The sequence below is a fragment of the Piliocolobus tephrosceles genome, chromosome 3 (genome assembly GCF_002776525.5).
Source record: "Piliocolobus tephrosceles isolate RC106 chromosome 3, ASM277652v3, whole genome shotgun sequence".
NCBI lineage: Eukaryota > Metazoa > Chordata > Mammalia > Primates > Cercopithecidae > Piliocolobus > Piliocolobus tephrosceles.
In genome coordinates, this window is record NC_045436.1 from 80,796,196 (window position 1) to 80,817,450 (window position 21,255).

Here is a 21,255-nt window from a genome sequence, read left to right on the forward strand (position 1 = left end):
GTTAGTCCCCATAGAATAATTTTTACTCTCATATCACACCACTCTTTTCTTTGTTGCTTTTTCCAAATACACATAAATAATTACTGGTGGAATTATTTATTTAATGTCTATCATACTACCAGATTATTAAGTACACTAGGGCAAAGACCATGTCTGTCTTGTTTCGTTTATATCCCCAACACCTAGTATGGTATGGTGCTTGGTATGTAGTAAGTTCTCAATAAAGGTCTATTGTATCGGTGAGTGGACTGAGCTAAAATCACTTTTACAGGGGGCAAATATTTTTTTAAAACATCGAAGCTATGTGTCATAACTGTAATTTCCATCTGATAGGTGTATTTGAGTAATTAGGAAATAGCTTTTCCTTTAGGTCTACAGATTCACAGGAGAAAATTCAACAACTGAAATGTGTAAAGTGCTCTGCAAATGTTTAACTCCAATTTAGAAAGGGTATCAGCACTGGTTATAGGAGTGATTTAAAGTGAGATAAAGGTCTGTGGGTCAATATTGATAGGGTACTTTTGGTCACAGTCTTGCTGTTAATTCTCCAAAAAAAAAAATGCTTAAATCAATGCATGTATTGAATGCCTATCACGTACAAGGCATGCAACTTGGCTTTATCATGTGCACCAAGAAGCCTCATGTTTCAAACTAATTATAATCTCACTGGGAAATAACAGGAATGCATGGAAAAGCTAAAAAGAAAAACAGTAAACAATAAATACAAGAGAAAATGATTAGCACTGCAGACATTCAGAGAAGGACCACCAACAGAAGTCTTTATGGAAACGCAGACTGGAGTGGGTCTAGACCACTTAGACAGGCAGAAGAATGAGACAAATATTTTGGATAGAAATAAGTATGTAGGCAAAAAAGTGGAGAAACAGAAAGCCAAAGTTGCTCAGAGTAATGAGGTTTACCGCAAGATAAGCAGAGAGATAGGTGAGAACGGTAGATTGAAGCATATAGTGAAATTATAAATAAGAAACTGAGGAATAAGAGAATTTTCCTGCAAGCTTCTGTGAAGCCTTGCACTGACATGTGACAAAATAATAACACAAAATATTCACTAATGATAATGTCTTAATATCGCACAGCATTTTGTTTCAAAGCGATTTCATGTAATATTCACAAATGAACATTTTTTTCTCATCTCATAGCAATGCCACTGCATGTCCAATAAATTTAAATGAGTTAGTTGCTTAATGGCAGAGCTGTGATTCAAACCTACATCTTTTGCTACGGCATCTTGTAGAGCTGTCAGAGTGAAGACACAGAGGCAGGGAGACAGGCGGGAAGATAGCACAGGCTGGAAAGGATGAGACTGAATGAATTTATGTGGGCTATACCAAGAGATGGAACATTTAGTTCTCATAACTTCCTGAATGCTATTTACTAATTGCAGGTAAGTATAAACTACCAATCAGAAATATTGGACATTTAAATATGAATCTGATCACAACTATTATTGGTTTTAAGACGGCAAGAATAAACCTATTTTTCTCACTGTTTCATTTTGCCAGATAGTATTACTGCTGTCTTAAGCTGCAGGAGCTTTAAGAGTCAAATCATACTGTAACTAATAGGTTATAATTCCAGATTACTTTATGATCATCTATTTCTAACAATCAAATGGTTAACTCACAGATTCTTCACAGCTATTTTCCAATGATTGAGTTTTGAAGGTGCTTGCAATCCAATTTTATTACATTGTTTTCAAAAATTCTAGTTAACATCAATTTTATTCAAATATAGTAATTCTCACTTTAGCAGTGAATAATTGACTCCCACTCCCACATACTGTATACACTGTTAGCATAATAGCTTTAAAGTGCTTCAGAAATTTTACATAAAAGTCTTTTGAAATTTTGTTTAAACTAAAGAATACATCTTTCTCTTCCCTATCAGTTTATCTTTTTCTCTATGGAGAATATTTTCTTTTATGAAAAGGTTCCCAAAATAAAACAGTTCTACTCCATTTTCTGAGCAATTCTGATCTACCTCAAAGGCAAGAACACAGTGAAAGAACTAAAAAATCTCAAAGTCAGTGATGCACTGGTATCTTTTTTTTTTTTTTTTAAGTTCCAAACTTGTTAAATCAGAACTATACAAAAAGAAGAAATAGACACCTTATTTGACAAATAGCTACTGGTCTCAGGCAAAACTGCATTACCTGGCATTACGAAGAATTGAAACAGTCTAAGTTTGTTTTTGTGGAGTAAAATCCCAATTTTTATTCCTGTTTTACTGTTTTGGTTTTCTTTTTTAGAAATTGTTGGAAAACTTCCAAGTAGAGTACATGTTATTTAGTAATCAGTCTTTGGAAAGAAAATGACTTTTAGGGACATTTCCTTCCCTCAGTTTAATAGTAAAAAATCTTAGTGCCACAGAACAATACAAATCTGTGTTTATAAAAAAAAAAAAAAGAGCATTTTATGTACTTTTGGTAAATATAGGATCATGGTGAAACGGGGATATACAATATGACTTACTAAATTCCCTCATTCCCTGCAGGAATCTCAGGGTCCTTCTCTCATGCAAGATTGAGAATCCTCATCCAGTCAGAGAGATTAGTTTTTATGAGTTTTACATATAAATGTTTACTGCTTTAAAAATATTCATTGGCCGTGATACTATTTATTTCTCTTTCTAATCAAACATTCACTATTCTTTAACATCCAGATCATATTTTATCTTAAGGCCTTCTCTGACCATTCTAGAAAATTATCCCTTATCAAATGTATTTTGTGTTTGACTCTATTTGTTTACACTTAATCACCTTGGGTCTTATCTTTTTGGTTAAATCACAAAAATGTCTTACTTTGTCAACTCTACAGGAGTTTTAAAAATCAAATCATACTGTAACTATTAGCTTATAATTCTGGAGTCCTTTATGATCATGTTTGTAACAATCAAATGATTAACTCATAGATTCTTCACAGCTATTTTTCCATTGATTGTGCTTTAAAGGTGCTTGCAACCCAATTTTATTGCAGTGCTTTTCAAAATTCTAGGTAACATCAATCTTATTCAAATACAATAATCTTCACCTTAGCAGTGAATCACTGACTCCCACTCCTACATAAGTAAAAGCACGTGGCAAGCAGAGAACATGTTTTATTTTATTTTGCATTTTTCTTGACATAGACTACTAAAGGCAGCACTTCTTTTCTAGGAACTGCCTCCTTTCTCTCCCATGGTTACAACAAAAACTGCACTATGCCTTACTGATAACCATGCTACTTCGCTATAGAGGAGGACCCACCATGGTCAAAATGGCAATGTAAAAGACTGTATGGCCACAGCAAACACCATCCAGCAGATGTCATTCTCTGGGCAATAGGAAAGTGGAATACATGAAGGGAAACAAAGGACTAAGGACCTTCAACAGGTGCTTCGGAATAAAGGCGGCCAAGGCCCATATTAGGCATGCTAGACACCAGGCCTGAGCCAGGAAGAGACCCATCACACCTCATTTCTGCAGGGGCATGGCTCCTAATTCCAGGAGTTTTCAGACTGGCTCAGAAACTAGGCTGCCTTTTACCACATCTTCTGGGCTATATTTGACCTTATATATGTTATTTGACTGCTTTTTTCCTTCTGTCTCCATTTCTCTCTGCCTTTTTTTTTTTTTTTTTTTTGAGACAGAGTCTCGCTCAGTCACCCAGGCTGGAGTGCGGTGGCACGATCTTGGCTTACTGCAAGCTCCGCCTCCTGGGTTCATGTCATTCTCCTCCCTCAGCCTCCTGAGTAGCTGGGACTACAGGCGTCCACTACGACGCCCAGCTAATTTTTTGTGGTTTTTTAGTAGAGACGGGGTTTCATCATGTTAGCCAGGATGGTCTCGATCTCCTGACCTCGTGATCCATTTCTCTTAATCTCAGAAAGCCACACTCGGACACATTGCCTATATAATATCCAGACCAATGCTACCTAAAGGATTTTTCACATTTTCTCACCCATTCTTACATATGGAACACTTTATAATATTTCCAAATAAAGAGATTACATTTATTAAAGAAGGTAATAATGCACCCCTTGCTCTTCTTCTTTTCCTTGTAGTAAGTAATAATGCCCTTGTGTTTCATGTTTCTTTCAGGTATGGAGTTTCAGATAAAAGGCACAGGACACTGAACCAGAAGTATGGATTTGAACCTAGTTCATTATTTCCTAATTAAGTGACCTTGGACAAGGCAATTAGCCACAGGGACTCACTCTGCATATTAAAAAAGGAGGAGATAGAATAGCTAATAATATTTACCTTGAAGTTTCCTTTTTCTTTTTGCTTTTTAAAGAAATAAACATGTACTTGCCTGGCATAGGAGCCGACTCATGGTAGATGCTCAATAAATGCAATTCAAATTTGAATTTCAAGCTACTGGGTTTATTTTTTATTTTTCTTGATCCTTTCCATGCACAATCACCCTTATTCTATTTAAATCCAAATTCTTTTTAAGAAGCATGATTTTGGATTACTTCCAATTATTATTTCTTTTAAAGTCTGTATCTACCAGAGCAGCAGTTGTCAACCCTGTTAAAATTTAAAATGTCCTAGAAAACATTTAAAAAATCAACAGTGCATAAGCCCAATCTCTGACCAAATTTGAATCTGTATCTTTGAGGATAATCACAAAGTACGCATCAAACAATAACTGAAGAAATTACAAAAAAAAAGAGACTAGTTAAAATATTTAAGACCAAACCAAAATAAAACTGCTTAAGAATTACTGCACATATTACATAAGACTGCAAGAGGGATTTAAAAACACTTACCTTTGTTATTGTATACATCTAAGTAATTTGGTGCTGAAAAAATTGTGATTAGAGAAGGGAACCCTGTTGTTTGGCTTTTCCTGTACATGCGGTACCTAAAAAGAACAAATACAGTCAAAACAAAGCCCGTATGGAAAAAAGAGAATATCAAATCATAGATTCAGAAACAGAAAATGAGATGAGTCAAGTTCCATTATTCAAAGAGCCTCCAATTATATAACACTAAATAAAAATTTCTTTCTGAAGTCTGAAATATACAGGTATTAATACATTTCAGGGGGGTGAGCATGAAAACATACATTCATATGTAAAATTTCCAAACAGGTATTTTCTAAGTTAGCAAACCTCAAGAGACTGTGGAATTCATTGGAAAATCATGTCATTTCCATGTGTTCAACAGACAGGGCGAAGGCTAATTAGTGTACACAGATACTTTGTACCCACCCAAAATTTTCAAAAGGTTGTCAACATTTTTGACATAAAAAGACCAAATAAGCAGAGCAAGATATAAAGACTTACCACTAAAAACCAGGCCAATTATCTGATAAATCCACAATATTCTGTAAAGCATTTTGCCTAGACTAAGTGATTTTCTTTTAGAAGAATGTCCCCTTAAATCTTTGAATTTTTAGATTAATAATTAAATTTAATTCAATTCATAGATTTAATACAATTCATAGATTCAATGATAAATAAGCATTTTGCCTAGACTAAATGATTTTCTTTTAGAAGAATGTCCCCTTAAATCTATGAATTTGTACAAATTGAGACTGTTTCTATTTTAGAATTTTATTTATTACCAATCTCTGCTGGTATCTACAGGTCAAAGATTACTGTCTCAGCAGGGTAATATTTAATCAATCAGTAATGAAACAGAACATTCACAAGAACTTTGAAAATAAACCAACAATCCAGTTACTAAGATAGAAATAATTTGTTAACGTTAATACTTTAGTTCTCAATTAAAAATACAGGTGACTCTGGCTCTTTTACATAAGGATAAAAATGTATCTCATGACTTCCGTGTAATCAATTTTAGGAGTATCAGTTTAGAAATACCCCTTCAAAACAACAATTTATAATTCCTTTGTTGATCTGTGTCATTTATTTCTGGTAGACTAAACCATGCCTAATATAGTTGGGTTCTAAAAGTAGCTCAAAAAGTACCTTCAGATAGATAAATAACCACCTTAACATTTATAATTTTAAAAACACTGTGAGTCCTCTCTTTTTGGAACTTGGTCATACTATACCCCAGAAGAAAATGCCCCCTTATAAACATTCTGAAATGTTCTAGAAGTATATATTCTGATTGTGGAACTAAGCTTCGTTACGGAAACAAAATCTATGTGAAAGACAGTTTCACTCTTAATCCTAGTACCCTGACTTTATAGACAGAGGGTGACTATGCCTACTTGACAACAAACAAAAACAAAGAAACTGGATGACATAATCTCAGTTTTTTCAATGAATCAATCAACTTCTCATTTTAAACAAAAATACTTGATATTAACTGATGCACTTAACACACTTTCAAGTAAGCCAATGGTTATGGATATGCAGTGCTATTAGGATAAATCTGCCAAAAATGGGCAGTCAGCTGACTGGAACACTCAGTCTATAGCCTTCACAAGTGAGAAAAATTATTTGAAGACCTGACTTGTTGGGTATATAAACAGGTTACTTCAAACATCAGCTGTAACAAACACAATGAGTATATAATACTGGATCCGTTCGCACCTCTTGACCGATTGCTTGAAAACAGCTAATTGTGAAAGGAACTTGGTATCTGCCTTGATTCAGGGATATCATACATACACATGGGCCTCCTTCAAAATGCAGGTATCTATATTCCCAATTTCAGCACACAGGTTATAAAAAGAAGTGCTTCTACTTTTCAGAAAAAACTAGACTATGAAGGGATGAGTTTAGTTATTCAAAGGCAAACAATGCCTTTCAGTGGAGTTTACTGGGAACAGTCTCAGACCTCAAATCTTAAAATTATTATAATTTCTCCCTAATGTAGATTTAGTACACTATTAAAGTGAATATATGAAATTTCATAATTTTCTAAACCTTCAAAATTGTTCTACATCTTAAAAACCTACAGATGAGACAAAATCAACTTTATGTAATCATTTGCTAGGTAGAATATAAACTTTTCCCTTTTTTTTTTTTTTAAAGACGTCCCTACTCTTTTCCCTTTAAAAACAGGGATTTTACAGGGATCAGGAATGGTCTTCAGGATTAGGAATGGTATTCTTTAAAACAATAGTAAAATGTGCAATATCTGTTAAATATTTATGTATAATTCTCATTCATGTTGTCAACAAGACTGAAAACTAGCTGGTAATTTCCTCGCTTATATGACAGTGTAAATGCAACAATTGAGAGGAATAAGGGGAGGTGCCCTTACAGAGCTTAAGAAACCAAGCTGAAAATGGACTCGTTCAGGCTAAAATGGAAGAACTTTATGGGAGACTTTACAATACATCTGCAGTCATTCATTTCCTAGGACTCTGCCATGCCTGTGTCATCCATCAGAAGATAATTTTAAGCTCTAATTCCTTTTGGGAGTGAGCCTAGTAAAAGGGAACCTGCAGAGCCTAAGCAAAGTGAGGAAGTTCTGGCAAATGGAAAATGCATGGTTTTTATAAATGCTCAAAACTGCTCACCCTGCATCTTGGGCTTCATGGGCTCGAAGTATAGATAACAAGTTATTGTGCTGTAAGAATTCACATACAGCCGGGTAACTGCCAGAGACAAAGAGAAAAGAGAAGCATCTGTTATGAAATCATCAGGAGTAGCACAATTATCTCTAACATCCAGATCTATGTGACTGGATCAAAGATAATCAAACATACATCATTCATGAAACAAGCCTCAACTCTAAGGCCAAGTTCACAAGGCCTTGTGGCAGAGAAAGAATCTACAGCTGTACTTTTTACGTAATCAGAAAGGGGTTGAAGTGTGTAAACTGGGGGAAAAAAACGTAAGCCATTATATAACAACATTAGGAAAGTGTTCACTCTCAGAAAAATCGATTTTTACAAGTCTACATTTAAAGACAAAATGAACAGAGCAGAACTATAACAAGATAATGAATTTAAAATATAATTCTCAATTTTCTCAAATATTGCACCATTTGTGCGTATGTGTGCATGTATGTGTATACAACAAAGATGACTGAGTTTGGAGGCAGAAGAGAATACATATGCTCTCTTCTGCCTCCTAACTATTTTTGTTTCTGTATCATATTGAACTATATTTTAGACCTTGAATTAAATCTCCCAGATTTAAGACTCCTCCCATATGGTGGGAAATCATGTTATTGCTTTATCTAACATTATGGGTACAATAAGATGATTATATCATTCAAAACCTAAACAAAATTATGGATATTCACAAGGCCTGAAAATGTGTCCTTTAAATGTGATCAGCAGAACTTTATCTTGACTTATCTATCTTGACTAAATAAAACATCCAATATATAATTAAGTTTGTCTTTTAAGAGTCTTAAACTCAAATAACTTCATTATAAATGAAATTCAAATCATAAATTAAACTTGAAAAACATTTTACAGTCATTATGTCTCTGCTCTAAGGACTTTTAATGAAACAAATGTATATTATAAAAAGAATTTTTTTTTTCTTTGAGATAGAGTCTCACTCTGTCGCCCAGGCTGGAGTACAGTGGTGCCAACTCGGCTCACTGCAAGCTCCACCTCCTGGGTTCATGCCTGTCTCCTGTCTCAGCCTCCTGAGTAACTGGGACTAGAGGCGCCCGCCACAATGCCCGGATAATTTTTGTATTTTTAGTAGAGACGGGTTTTCACCATGTTAGCTAGGATGGTCTCGATCTCCTGACTTCGTGATCCTCCTGCCTCGGCCTCCCAAAGTGCTGGGATTACAGGCGTGAGCCACTGCGCCCGGCCAAAAATAAATTTTTGACAATGCAAATCAAGGTACAGAAAACCAATACTCAAACTGCAAATATTCACTAGAACTTAAACTATATACCATTGAAAACATTTATCAATTATAAAAATAGCACTGAGGCCAGGCGCGGTGGCTCAAGCCTGTAATCCCAGCACTTTGGGAGGCCAAGATGGACGGATCACGAGGTCAGGAGATCAAGACCATCCAGGCTAACCCGGTGAAACCCCGTCTCTACTAAAAAATACAAAAAACTAGCCGGGCGAGGTGGCAGGCGCCTGTAGTCCCAGCTACTCGGGAGACTGAGGCAGGAGAATGGCGTAAACCCGGGAGGTGGAGCTTGCAGTGAGCTGAGATCTGGCCACTGCACTCCAGCCTAGGTGACAGAGCGAGACTCCATCTCAAAAAAAAAAAAAAAAAAAAAAAAATAGCTCTGCAGGGAAACATTCTAGTCGTATATGTTATTCAAATAATTTATTATTTATTATTATAAAAGAAAAGATAGTTTCTATGTTACACATTTTGTACAAATTCCTTGAACAATAAGAAAATATTATTAAGATAACAGACAGTTGGCTGGGCACAGTGGCTCAAGCCTGTAATCCCAGCACTTTGGGAGGCTGAGGCAGGCGGATCACCTAAGTCAGGAGTTCGAAAGCAGCCTGGCCAATGTGATGAAACTCGGTCTTTACTAAAAATACAAAAAACTAGCCAGGCCCAGGGGTGGGCGCCTGTAATCCCGACTACTCGGGAAGCTGAGGCAGGAGAATCGCTTGAACCCAGGAGGTAGAGGCTGCAGTGAGTTGAGATCGCGCCATTGCACTCCAGCCTGGGTGACAAGAGAAAAAAAAAAAGATAACATACAGTTATAGAGATACTGACTATAAAAAAGATTCACTTCTTTGGCAAAACGGGATCTGAAACTGAAAACAGTCTCTCTTCATGTGCCCATGTGTAGTGTGTTTTGCAAGAGAAAGGGAGAAAAAGAGGAGAAAACCATGGGGCTTCCACTTCCTAGTTGTCCCCAGTCAATTCAATAAATAAAACACCTAACTGATGAACATGAGTGTATTTTAGAAACTGGAGAGGATGGCCCAGTCTTTTCATGGAAACATGCCCATCTGGTACCCAGAATCAGGTGTTGACCAACATGTGTCTTCAAAAACTTCTGTTCTGCTGAAAGAAAAAGTGAATATACGACCTTTCCAGGTAAGTGTGTGACAGAGAAAAAAAAAAAAAAAAAAGAAAAAAACCACTTTACTTTCAGAGATACTGGTTGGTCTTTCAAAAACAGCAGATTTGTTTGGTATATATTAGCTATAAAAGGCCCAGCCAAGGGGCACAGAATAGGTTCTCAATAAATGTTCTTTCCCTATCTTTTTTCTTTTTTGAGGCCTTCACTTAAATTTCTTGTGCCTTCGCAAAGTCTCTGTAAAGAAGTATGTTGTCTTGTTACCACTCTCAGACAGAGGTTGCCTGACTAAGTATGTCACTTTTTTGCCCTTGGCAAATGACATGGTTGCTCTTTCTTATTGCCCTTTTGGAACAACTTACACTATTCTTTTTTTTTTTCAGTCGGAGTCTCAATCTGTCGCCCAGGCTGGGGTGCAGTGGCTGGATCTCAGCTCACTGCAAGCTCCGCCTCTTGGGTTTACGCCATTCTCCTGCCTCAGCCTCCTGAGTAGCTGGGACTACAGGCGCCCGCCACCTCGCCTGGCTAGTTTTTTGTATTTTTTAGTAGAGACGGGGTTTCACAGGGTTAGCCTGGATGGTCTCGATCTCCTGACCTCGTGATCCACCTGTCTCGGCCTCCCAAAGTGCTGGGATTATAGGCTTGAGCCACCGCACCCAGCCAACTTACACTATTCTTAAGAAAGAATAATTTTAAAATATTTTCTTCACACTAAGTTTAATACCCTTATGTGTTTAAGCTAAGTTTTTCCCCATGAAAATATATACCTGATTTTTAATGGAAATCTGAAAAAAAACAAAACAAAAACAAAATAACTAATCAAGTGCCAATTTGCTAGGTTAACAGCATTAAGTGAGGAGTATTTGCATTATTTACTTGGAGGGAATTCATTTTGAAGAAAAACTTTAGACATTTTCAAAACATATGCCATCATATACTCGGCTTTTCAAAGAAATACCGACATTTTCCTCATAAACCTAGAAAATACTTGACTATCATCTATATTCCCACTGTTGCTGAACTACCTACCTGGGATATACAGAAGTTTCTAATAGTATTAGAAAAGAGAAACAGAAACTCTGTTACACTTTTATGCTTTTTAATGGAAATGATCACAAACCACAAAATGTTCAAGCTGAAAAGCACTGCATACACACACACACACACACACACACACACACGCACACACAGAGAGAGAGAGAGAGCGCGCGAGCAAGAGAGAGAGAATGACAGGAAAGGCATATTGCTAACAGTTAAACACCCCAGAGAGATGAAAAATCACTTATTCCCCAGTAATTATTCAGAGGCCCAGAGATGATTGTTCCATTTGTTAGGAGATAGTATTAGCTACAGGGAGGGGTGGTATAAGTTCAAGGCATGGTTTCTGTCCTAGGGGTATTTATTTTCTATATAGGAACATAAAGCATTATAAAAATATTTTTTAAAAAATACTGTATTATAAAACACATCAACGATAAAATGGTAGAAGTTTTACAGAGACATTATAAAGCAAGCAAGAAAGCATCTGAAATTAACCAGAGAAATCTTTTTGAAAAATATCTATCTTTTGTTATATATTAAAAAGAATGATGTATGCAGATCGGTAGATAGAAAAGGGGTTAGAATTCTGCCCAGAAAAGGGGAGGGACCATCGGAAGCTGAGTGAACATGAACAAAGGTAAGGAAGGTAGAAAAGAAAAAATGTAATAAATGCTAGAAGAATTGGCTTGGCAGTAGAGCAAATAGTTACTATTAGATTAATTCTGTATATTCTCTTGTATTTGTTTCCATATCATATTGAATTATATTTTCAACCTCAAATTTAATCTCTCAGATGTAACACTCTTTAGCCATGACATAGCTACTGGGCATTATTGAAATGTTTTTTTTCTAATGTTTTTATGCCTTTATGGATACATTCCCTGTGCAGATTTTCCTCCTGGAAAGGCCTATTCTTCTGCCAAGTCTTAGTTATCACCTGGGAAGCATTCTCTTCAAGGTTATCTCACCTAAGGTGTACACAATTGCTGTATCCACTGTGTTCCTACGATATATGTATCTAATATATCACTTATCATGTTGTAGTGTAAATTATGTTTATACTTCTGTGCTCCAGCAATAGTGAATGCCTTAGGAGAGGAACGCTGCTTTTTCATTTGCATTTTCATATCTTAAACGCTTAGCTGCAATCTGTCAGCTTACTGGAGCTTATGCTCAATTGCTGAAGTAGCCTCAATAGGGGCAGTCAAGCAGGTGAGGGATGCAAGGGTTTCTTTCCTTCCTCCCTCAGTGCTTTCACGAAGCAGAGGCAGGCAGCCTGCAATGCCTTGCCAATACACAGGGAGGAAGCCACAGTTTCTTCGGTGTCCTTATCCTCTTCCAGATCCAGTAATAGGGAAGACCCTGCCCAACTGTTCAACTCCCCCTCTGCCTCCTGGGGCCTGGGAATGGGTACTTTGTCCCAGGGTGTCCTGGGGCTACCTGGATGCTGTCAGACCTACCTTTTCCTAGGACTTGCTGTGTTTCTTTTTTGCCCCAGGGTTCTTGATCTAATTTCATTTTTTCCCAATGGGGATCAAGTCCTAAGGGGCCAACTCTTCCTGCCAGAACTTTTCCAGAATTTAAGTTCAGAAGTGGCGAGCAATTTTTATTTAAGGCAAACTTTTTAGTGAAGTAGAACATCTATACAGCAAAAGGCAAAAATCAACTTGACCTTTCACAAAGTCAACACCCTTGGAAGCTGCACTCCGATCAAGACACAGAACATTACTGAACCCCAGAAACTCCTCATGTCTCTCTTACTGTCACCTCCTCTCTATGGGGGACTGCTATCCTGGCCTATAGCATAACAGATTCATTTTCTCTGATGTTGAACTCTTATTTTAATGGAATCATACAGTATATACGGGTCACTATCTGACTTCTTTCACTCGTCATTGTACTTGGGATCTTCAACCATGTTGTTATGTGTAGTTTTGGTTAGCTCATTCTCATTTGTTGTATTTAGTTGTATAAATATATTAGAATTTATTATTCATTCTACTAAATGGATATCTGAGTTTTCATTTCTTGGCTGTTATGATTAATCTTGTACATGTCTTTTGATGCACTTATAGACACATTTCTAAAGGATAAAAATAGTAGAATAGCTTGGTGATATGAATGTTCAGTTTTAACAGACAATGAAGCAGCTAATGTAATTTGGGAGCACAGGTGAAGTAAGATCAGGTCACCTTCTCTGCAGAATTCCCAGTGTCGCTTCCCCTCATACTCTCATGATGCCGCTTTCCCCACCTGCAAAAATCTTCCCCAGTGACTCTGGTTGGACATGTTCTATTAATCCTTTAAAACTCAGGCTGGCTAATGCCTTCATCATGAATAGTCCCTTGAACTAATTCATTCCCTTCTGGGGTTAGGACTCCCAACACACTCACTCAGATTGTCTCTGTCTCTCTCTCCCACTACCCCCCAACATGTGTGTGTGTGTGTGTGTGTGTGTGTGTGTGATAGCCTGCACATTTATAATGGTGGCACTATTCACTTTGCATTTTACTTGTCTGTTTCTGCTTCATGGTCTCTGCTGCTAGACTGTCATTTTCTTGAAGGCAGGGACTCAGCATCTATAAAACTTAGTAGAGAGAACATACTACAGTAAATGCTCAGCTAATGTGTGCTAAATAATTGAATGAGTGGAAAAATTCTCAGAAAAGATACCCACGAATGGACCAGTATGAACTGGGCAGAAGAAAGAGGGAGGATACTAATGAAACTGGAAGCAGAGAGCTCAGGTGTGATTTCAATAGACTAAAAATAAAGGTCTTGAACTCACAGTGGGAAAGAGGAAAGGCAGCATGGTTAGGATGCTTGTGCTATTATAAAGATGTGATGACTGGTGGTGATTTTCAAAAAAAAAAAAAAAAAAAAAAAAAGCAAAGACACCTGTTCGTCTGCATGGCTGGGAGAATGAACAGCAAACAAAAAACAGGAGGAATTTTCAGTGGGGATTAAGCAAGTGGGAAAGTAAATAAGCCCTTTCAGGCAAGGTGAGTTTAGGTTAAGGTGAAAATGGAATCCCTAGATAAGAAGTTCCAGCAGACAACTAGTCATACAGGAATTGAGCTCAGGAATGATAAAGAGATGAAGGGGGCTAGACATAGATTGAGGAACTGGCCATAGAGTTTACAGTTTACTGTGAATCTAGGGAATTGGGTGTAGGTGAGGTTCCTAGAGGAAAGTGTGAAGAAAAAAATGTCAAAAGCAGAAGGAAGACAAAAAAAGAGGCATCAGGAAGAGGCAGGGATCATCCTGGTAAGTCAGAGGATATGTAAACAAGGAGGAACCAGAGGATTTCAAGACGGAAGGGGCTGATAAGAGTGTGAACCACTGCAGAGAAGCTGGGCGGTATGAGAAGAGAAGGCTGCTGATTTGTGATTAAGGAACCAGTAGTGATTTGAGTGAGTTGCCACCTGCAGCTTCCAGAACACTTCAAAATCACTGTCAAGATACCCCTAAAATTTCAGAGTTTAGAAGAGCTTTAGGACGTCTAATTTAACTCACTTATTTTGAAGCAAGGTAAACCAGGATACAAAGCTTATGTGATTCATCCAAGGCAGAAATACAGATTGATAACCTAAACGCTAAATCCAGCTGCCAGTTTTCATTGGTCTACATGAAGTGAAAATTTGTCATGATTCTCACTAATCTCCAGAATCTAACACTTGGCCTGCTCCAAGTATCTCAGTTATTTGCCTGAACATTATAGGTATTATTTGAATGTGCAAACTCTAGTCTGAGATTCTAAAGAAAATGGTAGCATTGGGGCAAAATCATAGTTCTTATGGATTCTTTCCTCTCTGTCACATTGCCTACCTAATATAACTCAGGAACAGTGTTAAATTCTGACTGATGCATTTTTCTGCATAACTTTATTTTATTTAAATAATGGCCCTGAACACATGTTAGATAGTGGATAGGGTGACATAGCAAAGTAAACATGCAAACTACACATACAAATCTTAAATAAAACTGAGAGTAGTAAGTCAAAATACCTGCCAATAACTCAAACTGGTAATTGCCACTAAGGTTCTCTACCTATTTCATGGTTTGCTTGTGCCCATCTAGATCCACTTTATAAACCATAATCCCAGAGGATACCTTCTACTTCCAAGATGGCACTAAAGACAAAAGGACCAAAAAGCTGTAGGAGAATGAGAGACATTTTTCCCCTCCTTAGATAAAACATAATCCAGACTGCTTTGACATTAGTTAGTCTATATATAGGCCACAGATTTAGATATTCAGCTATTTACATAATCTGTACTTGCCATGGCTAAAAATCATTATTTATTAGGAATGTTTAATGAGACAAGTGAAATAATCATAATGTTGAAAACAAAAGTGAAAATGTTTAATTCTCTAATTATTCTCTATTATTAAAGATGGTAGACTTTATTCTAAATATATTCTCTATATTTATTTTATAAATATAGACACAGATGTGTCTATATATTTATAAAATAAAGATGACATAACATTATATAAGTTCAGTATGGGACTCTGCTTAGAATATGATTTGAACAGCTGACACAAAAGCTAATACTATACTATTATTAATGTAACAGGACTTAATATCAAAATCAAGAGTTTGAATTTTGTTTGATACTATGTTACTGAAGTATAACTCAGTGATATCAAACAAGTAATTTAAACATCTAGGGTATAATTAGAAAGTTAACACTAGCTTTGGAAAACTGAACACATAACTTTGATGTACTTTAACAATGCTAACTTTTCACTATAAGTTTAAACATCTTTAACAAAAGATTACTCCCAAATTAATTACTGAAAATAAATTTTAGTCTTTTCAGAAATACTATACCACGGTTCTTCAATTCAGCCAAAATGGATTCATTAAACCAAATTTCCAAAATATACAAGTGAACCATAAATTTTTAAAATAAATATACTTACAACAAACCTCTCTGTTAATATTCATATAAAGAAAACTATACTTTGAAAGACGCTTTATAGTGCACAAGATTTTCTATTCATGAACTTTAATTTCTCAATCATATCAACAGATAAAAACCTTTTTTCCCCCATGACAAAAACTTAGTATATGGAACAAAATGTCCTACTACTAAATAGGCATCTGATCAACATTCTATAGAAGGATATTTGCTTACTTGAGAGACAGACGATACACGGCTGGATGTATTTTACAGAATTCTTCCAGCCTTGCCATTAGTTTAGCTGCCAGGGCTGGAATTGAGCATTAACTTCAGGGAACATCAGGTTAGGTTTCTTTAACTTCATGGAACATCAGGTTAGGTTTTTTTGTTTGTTTGTTTGTTTTGTTTTTTTCTGAGACGGAGTCTCGCTCTGTCACCCAGGCTGGAGTGCAGTGGCACAATCTTGGCTCACTGCAAGCTCCGCCTCCCAGGTTACGCCATTCTCCTGCCTCAGCCTCCCAAGAAGCTAGGACTACAGGAGCCCGCCACCATGCCCTGCTCTTTTTTTTTTTTTTAATTTTTAGTAGAGACGGGGTTTCACTGTGTTAGACAGGATGGTCTCGATCTCCTGAACTCGTGATCCGCCTGCCTCGGCCTCCTAAAGTGCTGTGATTACAGGCATGAGCCATCGCGCCCGGCCCAGGTTAGGGTTTTGAGTATCTAATAAGAAGAAGAAGAAGAAAAAGAAGAAGAGGAACAAGAACAAGAAGAAGAAAAAGAAGAGGAGGAGGAGGGAGGAGAAAAATAGGAAGTATTCTAAAATTTAAAATTCTCGACTTCATAACCTCTTTTCTCTTTCACTCTTGCAACGTTCACATAAGCTGTATGTATAATGATAAGAGACTTCAGTGAAACAGGATGATCAGATCCGGGAGGATAAAACTGAGGTGACACGTCAGAAAGACAGTAAGGTCATGCAGCAACCTAATTGTGTTGCAGATTCCTTTCTGAAGTGTTATAAAATGTCAGGTAATGGGTAAATCCCTAGCGATTTGTAAATGTAAAAATTATTATAAAAATATTTTCTACTTGGTTTGTCAAAGTCCTAAAAATAAATATACTATGGCTCCTATATACTGTAAAGTTGCTCATTTTGATTTATCCAGGAAGCCTGATAAATAAATGAACAATGAATTAAATATGATTCAATTAACCAATGTAAAGTTGTTTCTCTGATTCAAGTTATAGAAACTGGTAAAACTTTTAAATGTGATTACATAATTGAATTTTAAAAAATCAAGGCTGGTGTTGGATTTTTTTGGTACTGTGTTTTTTTGTTTTGTTTTGTTTTGTTTTTTAACACTTTAAGTTCTGGAGTACATTTGCAAAATGTACAAGTTTGTTACATAGGTATACATGTCCCCTGGTTGTTTGCTGCACCCATCAACCAATCATCTACATTAGATATTTTTCCTAACGCTATCCCTCCCCCAGCTCCCTGCCCCATGACAGGTCCTGGTGTGTGATGTTCCATCCCTGTGCCCACATGTTCTCATTGTTCAACTCCCACTTATGAGAACATGTGGTGTTTGGTTTTCTGTTCTTGTGTTAGTTTGCTGCATTGGGGCAAAATCATAGTTCTTATGGATCCAGCTTCACCCATATCCCTGCAAAGGACATGAACACATCCTTTTTTATGGCTGAATAGTATTCCATGGTGTATATGTGCCACATTTTCTTTATCCAGTCTATCGCTGATGGGCATTTGGGTTGGTTCCAAGTCTTCGCTATTGTAAATAGTGCTGCAATAAACATACATGTACATGTGTCTTTAGAGTAGAATGATAGATAATCCTTTGGGTATATACCCAGTTATGGGATTGCTGGGTTAAATGGTATTTCTGATTCTAGATCCTTGAGGAATTGCCACACTGTCTTGCACAATGGTTGAAATAATTTACACTCCCACAAACAGGGTAAAAGCATTCCTGTTTGTCCACATCCTCTCCAGCATCTGTTGTTTCCTGACTTTTTAATGATCGCCATTCTAACGGACATGAGATGGTATCTCATTGTGGTTTTGATTTGCATTTCTTTAATGACCAGTGATGATAAGCATTGTTTCATTGTTTGTTGGCCACATAAATGTCTTCTTTTGAGAAAGAAACTACCACCCTAATTAGTGAGAGACCATCAACATTGAGGCAAGATCCTCCACTAGCAAAAAGATGATGACTAGCTGAAGGCTCTAATGATCATCAGCATTGTTTAGCAATGAAGTATTTTCTGATTAAGGTATGTAGATTTTTTTCTTTTTTTAGATACAATGCTATTGTACACTTAATAGACTACATATAGTGTAAACACAACTTCTATATGCACTGGGAAACCAAAAAAATAATGACTTGCTTGCTTTATTGCAATATTTGCTTTATTGCGGTGGTCTAGAATCAAATCCTTAACATCCCCAATGTACACCTGTATATGTATACATATATTTATTTATTCACTTATTTATTTATGTTTTCATTTTATAAATGCTAGTGAGCCTTCCATTTCTATTAAAGAAGTTATACAAACATTATAAATAAATCGAGAAATCCTAGCATTATGATGTAAACGTGTTCCCGATAGCAAGCTCTCTATTCTCACCTGTAGAAGTACGAACACCCCCTGACTGTGTTGTGAGTGAAATGTTCCTGAGTCTTCTCATTTCCAAAATCTTCCAGGGGGTCTGACCACAGGATATCACACATAGGTCCATATGCAGGTGGTTCTTTGAATCGGTCTAACTAAGAAAAATAGAAGACAGAGAGCAAAATACTAATCTTTGGAAACTTAGAATTCCGACAATATAAGAAACAAGCACTATGCAGAACCCATCTCTTCTCACCAGCTACAGTTCAGAGTGAAATGTCCTCTACCTCTCTCTCTTCCTGTCCTTCTTCCTACTTGTTTTCCTATCCTTCATCTCTCTCTCCAATTTTCTTTCCAGCTTCCTTCTGATGAGATCATTTAGTATCCATCTTCATCTAACCCTTTACCTCCCTCTTGACTCTATTATCTCTAGATTTAGCAGTTTCTCGTTTCTCCTATTCTACATTTTATCCTTCTCTCCTTACTTACTTTATCCAAGTGTTTTTGTCACTACCAGTTATTATAACTCCACCTCTGTTTCATTTATTGAGAAAAGGCTTTTACTTTCTTTGGGGAAATTCCTATTACTGCCTCTATTAAACTATGATCTAGAAGTTTGGATGGGAAACAACTAGTTTTCATGCTTATGTTATATATTCTTTTTTATATTTAAGAACATGATTTTGAGAAAAGATGGCTTTTACTTTAAAAGTAGCCACTTGCTATATGATATTTTGGATATTACTTCATTATGGGCTATCTAGGTTTCTAATGATAAACTACAAGCCTACTGTAGTGGATCTTAGTGTGTACAAATATGAGTAATAATAAGCAGTAAAATAAACTCAACTTTAGCTGGTCAGTCTTCAGTTCACAGTTCTAAGCTTTGTAATTTTACCTGAAGCCTTCATATGAAATCCGTTTTCCAGCTATACATGTTTAGTGAAGTCACATTTCAATTTTAAAAGGTGCAATTAGAAGGCATATTAGAAATATAATCACTCGAAATAACATATCACGATCAATTTTAAACACTTCATCCTGATTAAACTGCAATTAAAGGATCTTTGATGAATCAGCAGATATTATAAAGGTTCTTGAATAAAAGCATACAATAGCTATGAAAATCTATTAAGAATTGATATTCTTCATATTAATATTTTAAAACAATCCCATAAAGACGTGAACATATTTTGCTGACAACTAATCAAATTGTCTATTTTTTTATTTTCTGGGACATATAAGATGTAAGTAATGGTTTTGCTGCACACTACTTTTTATTAGTATCTACAGAGAATGAGGCAATATTTTACATTTTCAACACCCAATAAAAACTTCAGTAAAACAAGACTCTATATTTCAACCATTATGTTAGCCCAAAATATTCATTGCAAACTTAAGTTTAAGAGATTTAAACAATTTATGCTTTTGGAACAATACTTGTGTCTAAAAATATAGAACTTCTTTCCAAAAAACAAGAACTTATTAAGGGTAGGACAGTAGAGGAGGTGAAAAGTTTCTAATATGAATCCCCAACTAAAGGTTTGGAAAGCTACCAGAATATAACATTTATTCTGGAAAAAGTATACAGTGCATTCAAAAAGTTAATATCATTGACAGGAAAAATAAACAACTAAAAAAAAACTTGGATTGATATATGGCAAGATAAAAACCTAAAAATCATTTTCTGGCCATGTGCAGAGCTTAATGATATGTATGAAAGTTGAACATAATATTTAAAATATCCAAGGAAGTAAGTCCTAGGGATACTAGGTGATATTTTAAAAAAATCTACTTAAGTTAGGATGTGAAGTTTATTTATTTATTTATTTTTAAAGTCCATCAGATTACAGAAGAATGAGCTGATCACATTCATACATAAAGAAACAATTTTTTTTTTTTTTTTTGAGATGGAGTCTCCCTCTGTCACCCAGGCTTGAGTTCAGTGGCACGATCTCTGCTCACTGCAACCTCCACCTTCCAGGTTCAAGAAAGTCTCCTGCCTCAGTTTCCTGAGTAGCTAGGATTACAGGCACGCGCCACCATGCCCAGCTAATTTTTGTATTTTTAGTAGAGATGGGGTTTCAACATGTTGGTCAAGCTGATCTTGAACTCCTGACCTCATGATTCACTCGTCTTGGTCTCCCAAAGTGCTGGGATTACAGGCGTGAGGCACTGCGCCTGGCCCAGAAAGAAACAATTTTATACTGAACCAGCATCATATCTCTGCTGTACTTTAAAGATACAGCAAAGACCAATGCTCTATGCTCTATAGAAGTGTGAAAGTGTCTTACAAAAATGGACACAAAGACACAGAGCAGGAAACAAGGTTTATTTAAAATTAAAGCATGCATTTTCTTTCCAACAGGAAAATAAATACATTATTTTTATACTTGAACACTTGAACCTCAATGACAGGAAGAACTTGAATGTTTTATTTTACCTAAAAATAGTTTTTCTCTAAAAACTAATGAACTCTAAAAGAATATTGAGTTCATGGTAGTAGAGACTTATGGTATATAAATACATTCATAATTTACTAAAGTATTTCCTCAAAACCATGAGTTTCATGAACAAAAGTATTAAAGAAACACTATAAATGATAGCTATATGAAAATGGTTATTCATTTTGTAGTAGAGGTTTTCAACCTTTTTGCTGGTGATTGCGTCTTAAAATAGTCCAATAGCACTATCCTTTCTATTTACTCTCTACAGTATAGAACTCTATTCAGTATATCAGTTCTGTTCAAATAATGAAAACACTAT

At 36.1% G+C, this 21,255-nt stretch overlaps 1 protein-coding gene across 2 annotated transcripts in view; it reads right to left on the minus strand.

The window, feature by feature from the left end:
• PPP3CA (protein phosphatase 3 catalytic subunit alpha) overlaps positions 1–21,255 on the minus strand; it is a 331,326-nt gene that overhangs the window by 52,695 nt on the left and 257,376 nt on the right. For both annotated transcript variants that reach the window (XM_023220087.2, XM_023220088.1), the window contains exons 6-8: positions 18,505–18,644; positions 7,449–7,526; positions 4,774–4,868 (exon numbers count right to left, since the gene is read on the minus strand). In XM_023220087.2, coding sequence (XP_023075855.1) covers positions 4,774–4,868; positions 7,449–7,526; positions 18,505–18,644 — 313 coding nt within the window. The remainder of the gene's footprint in view (positions 1–4,773; positions 4,869–7,448; positions 7,527–18,504; positions 18,645–21,255) is intronic.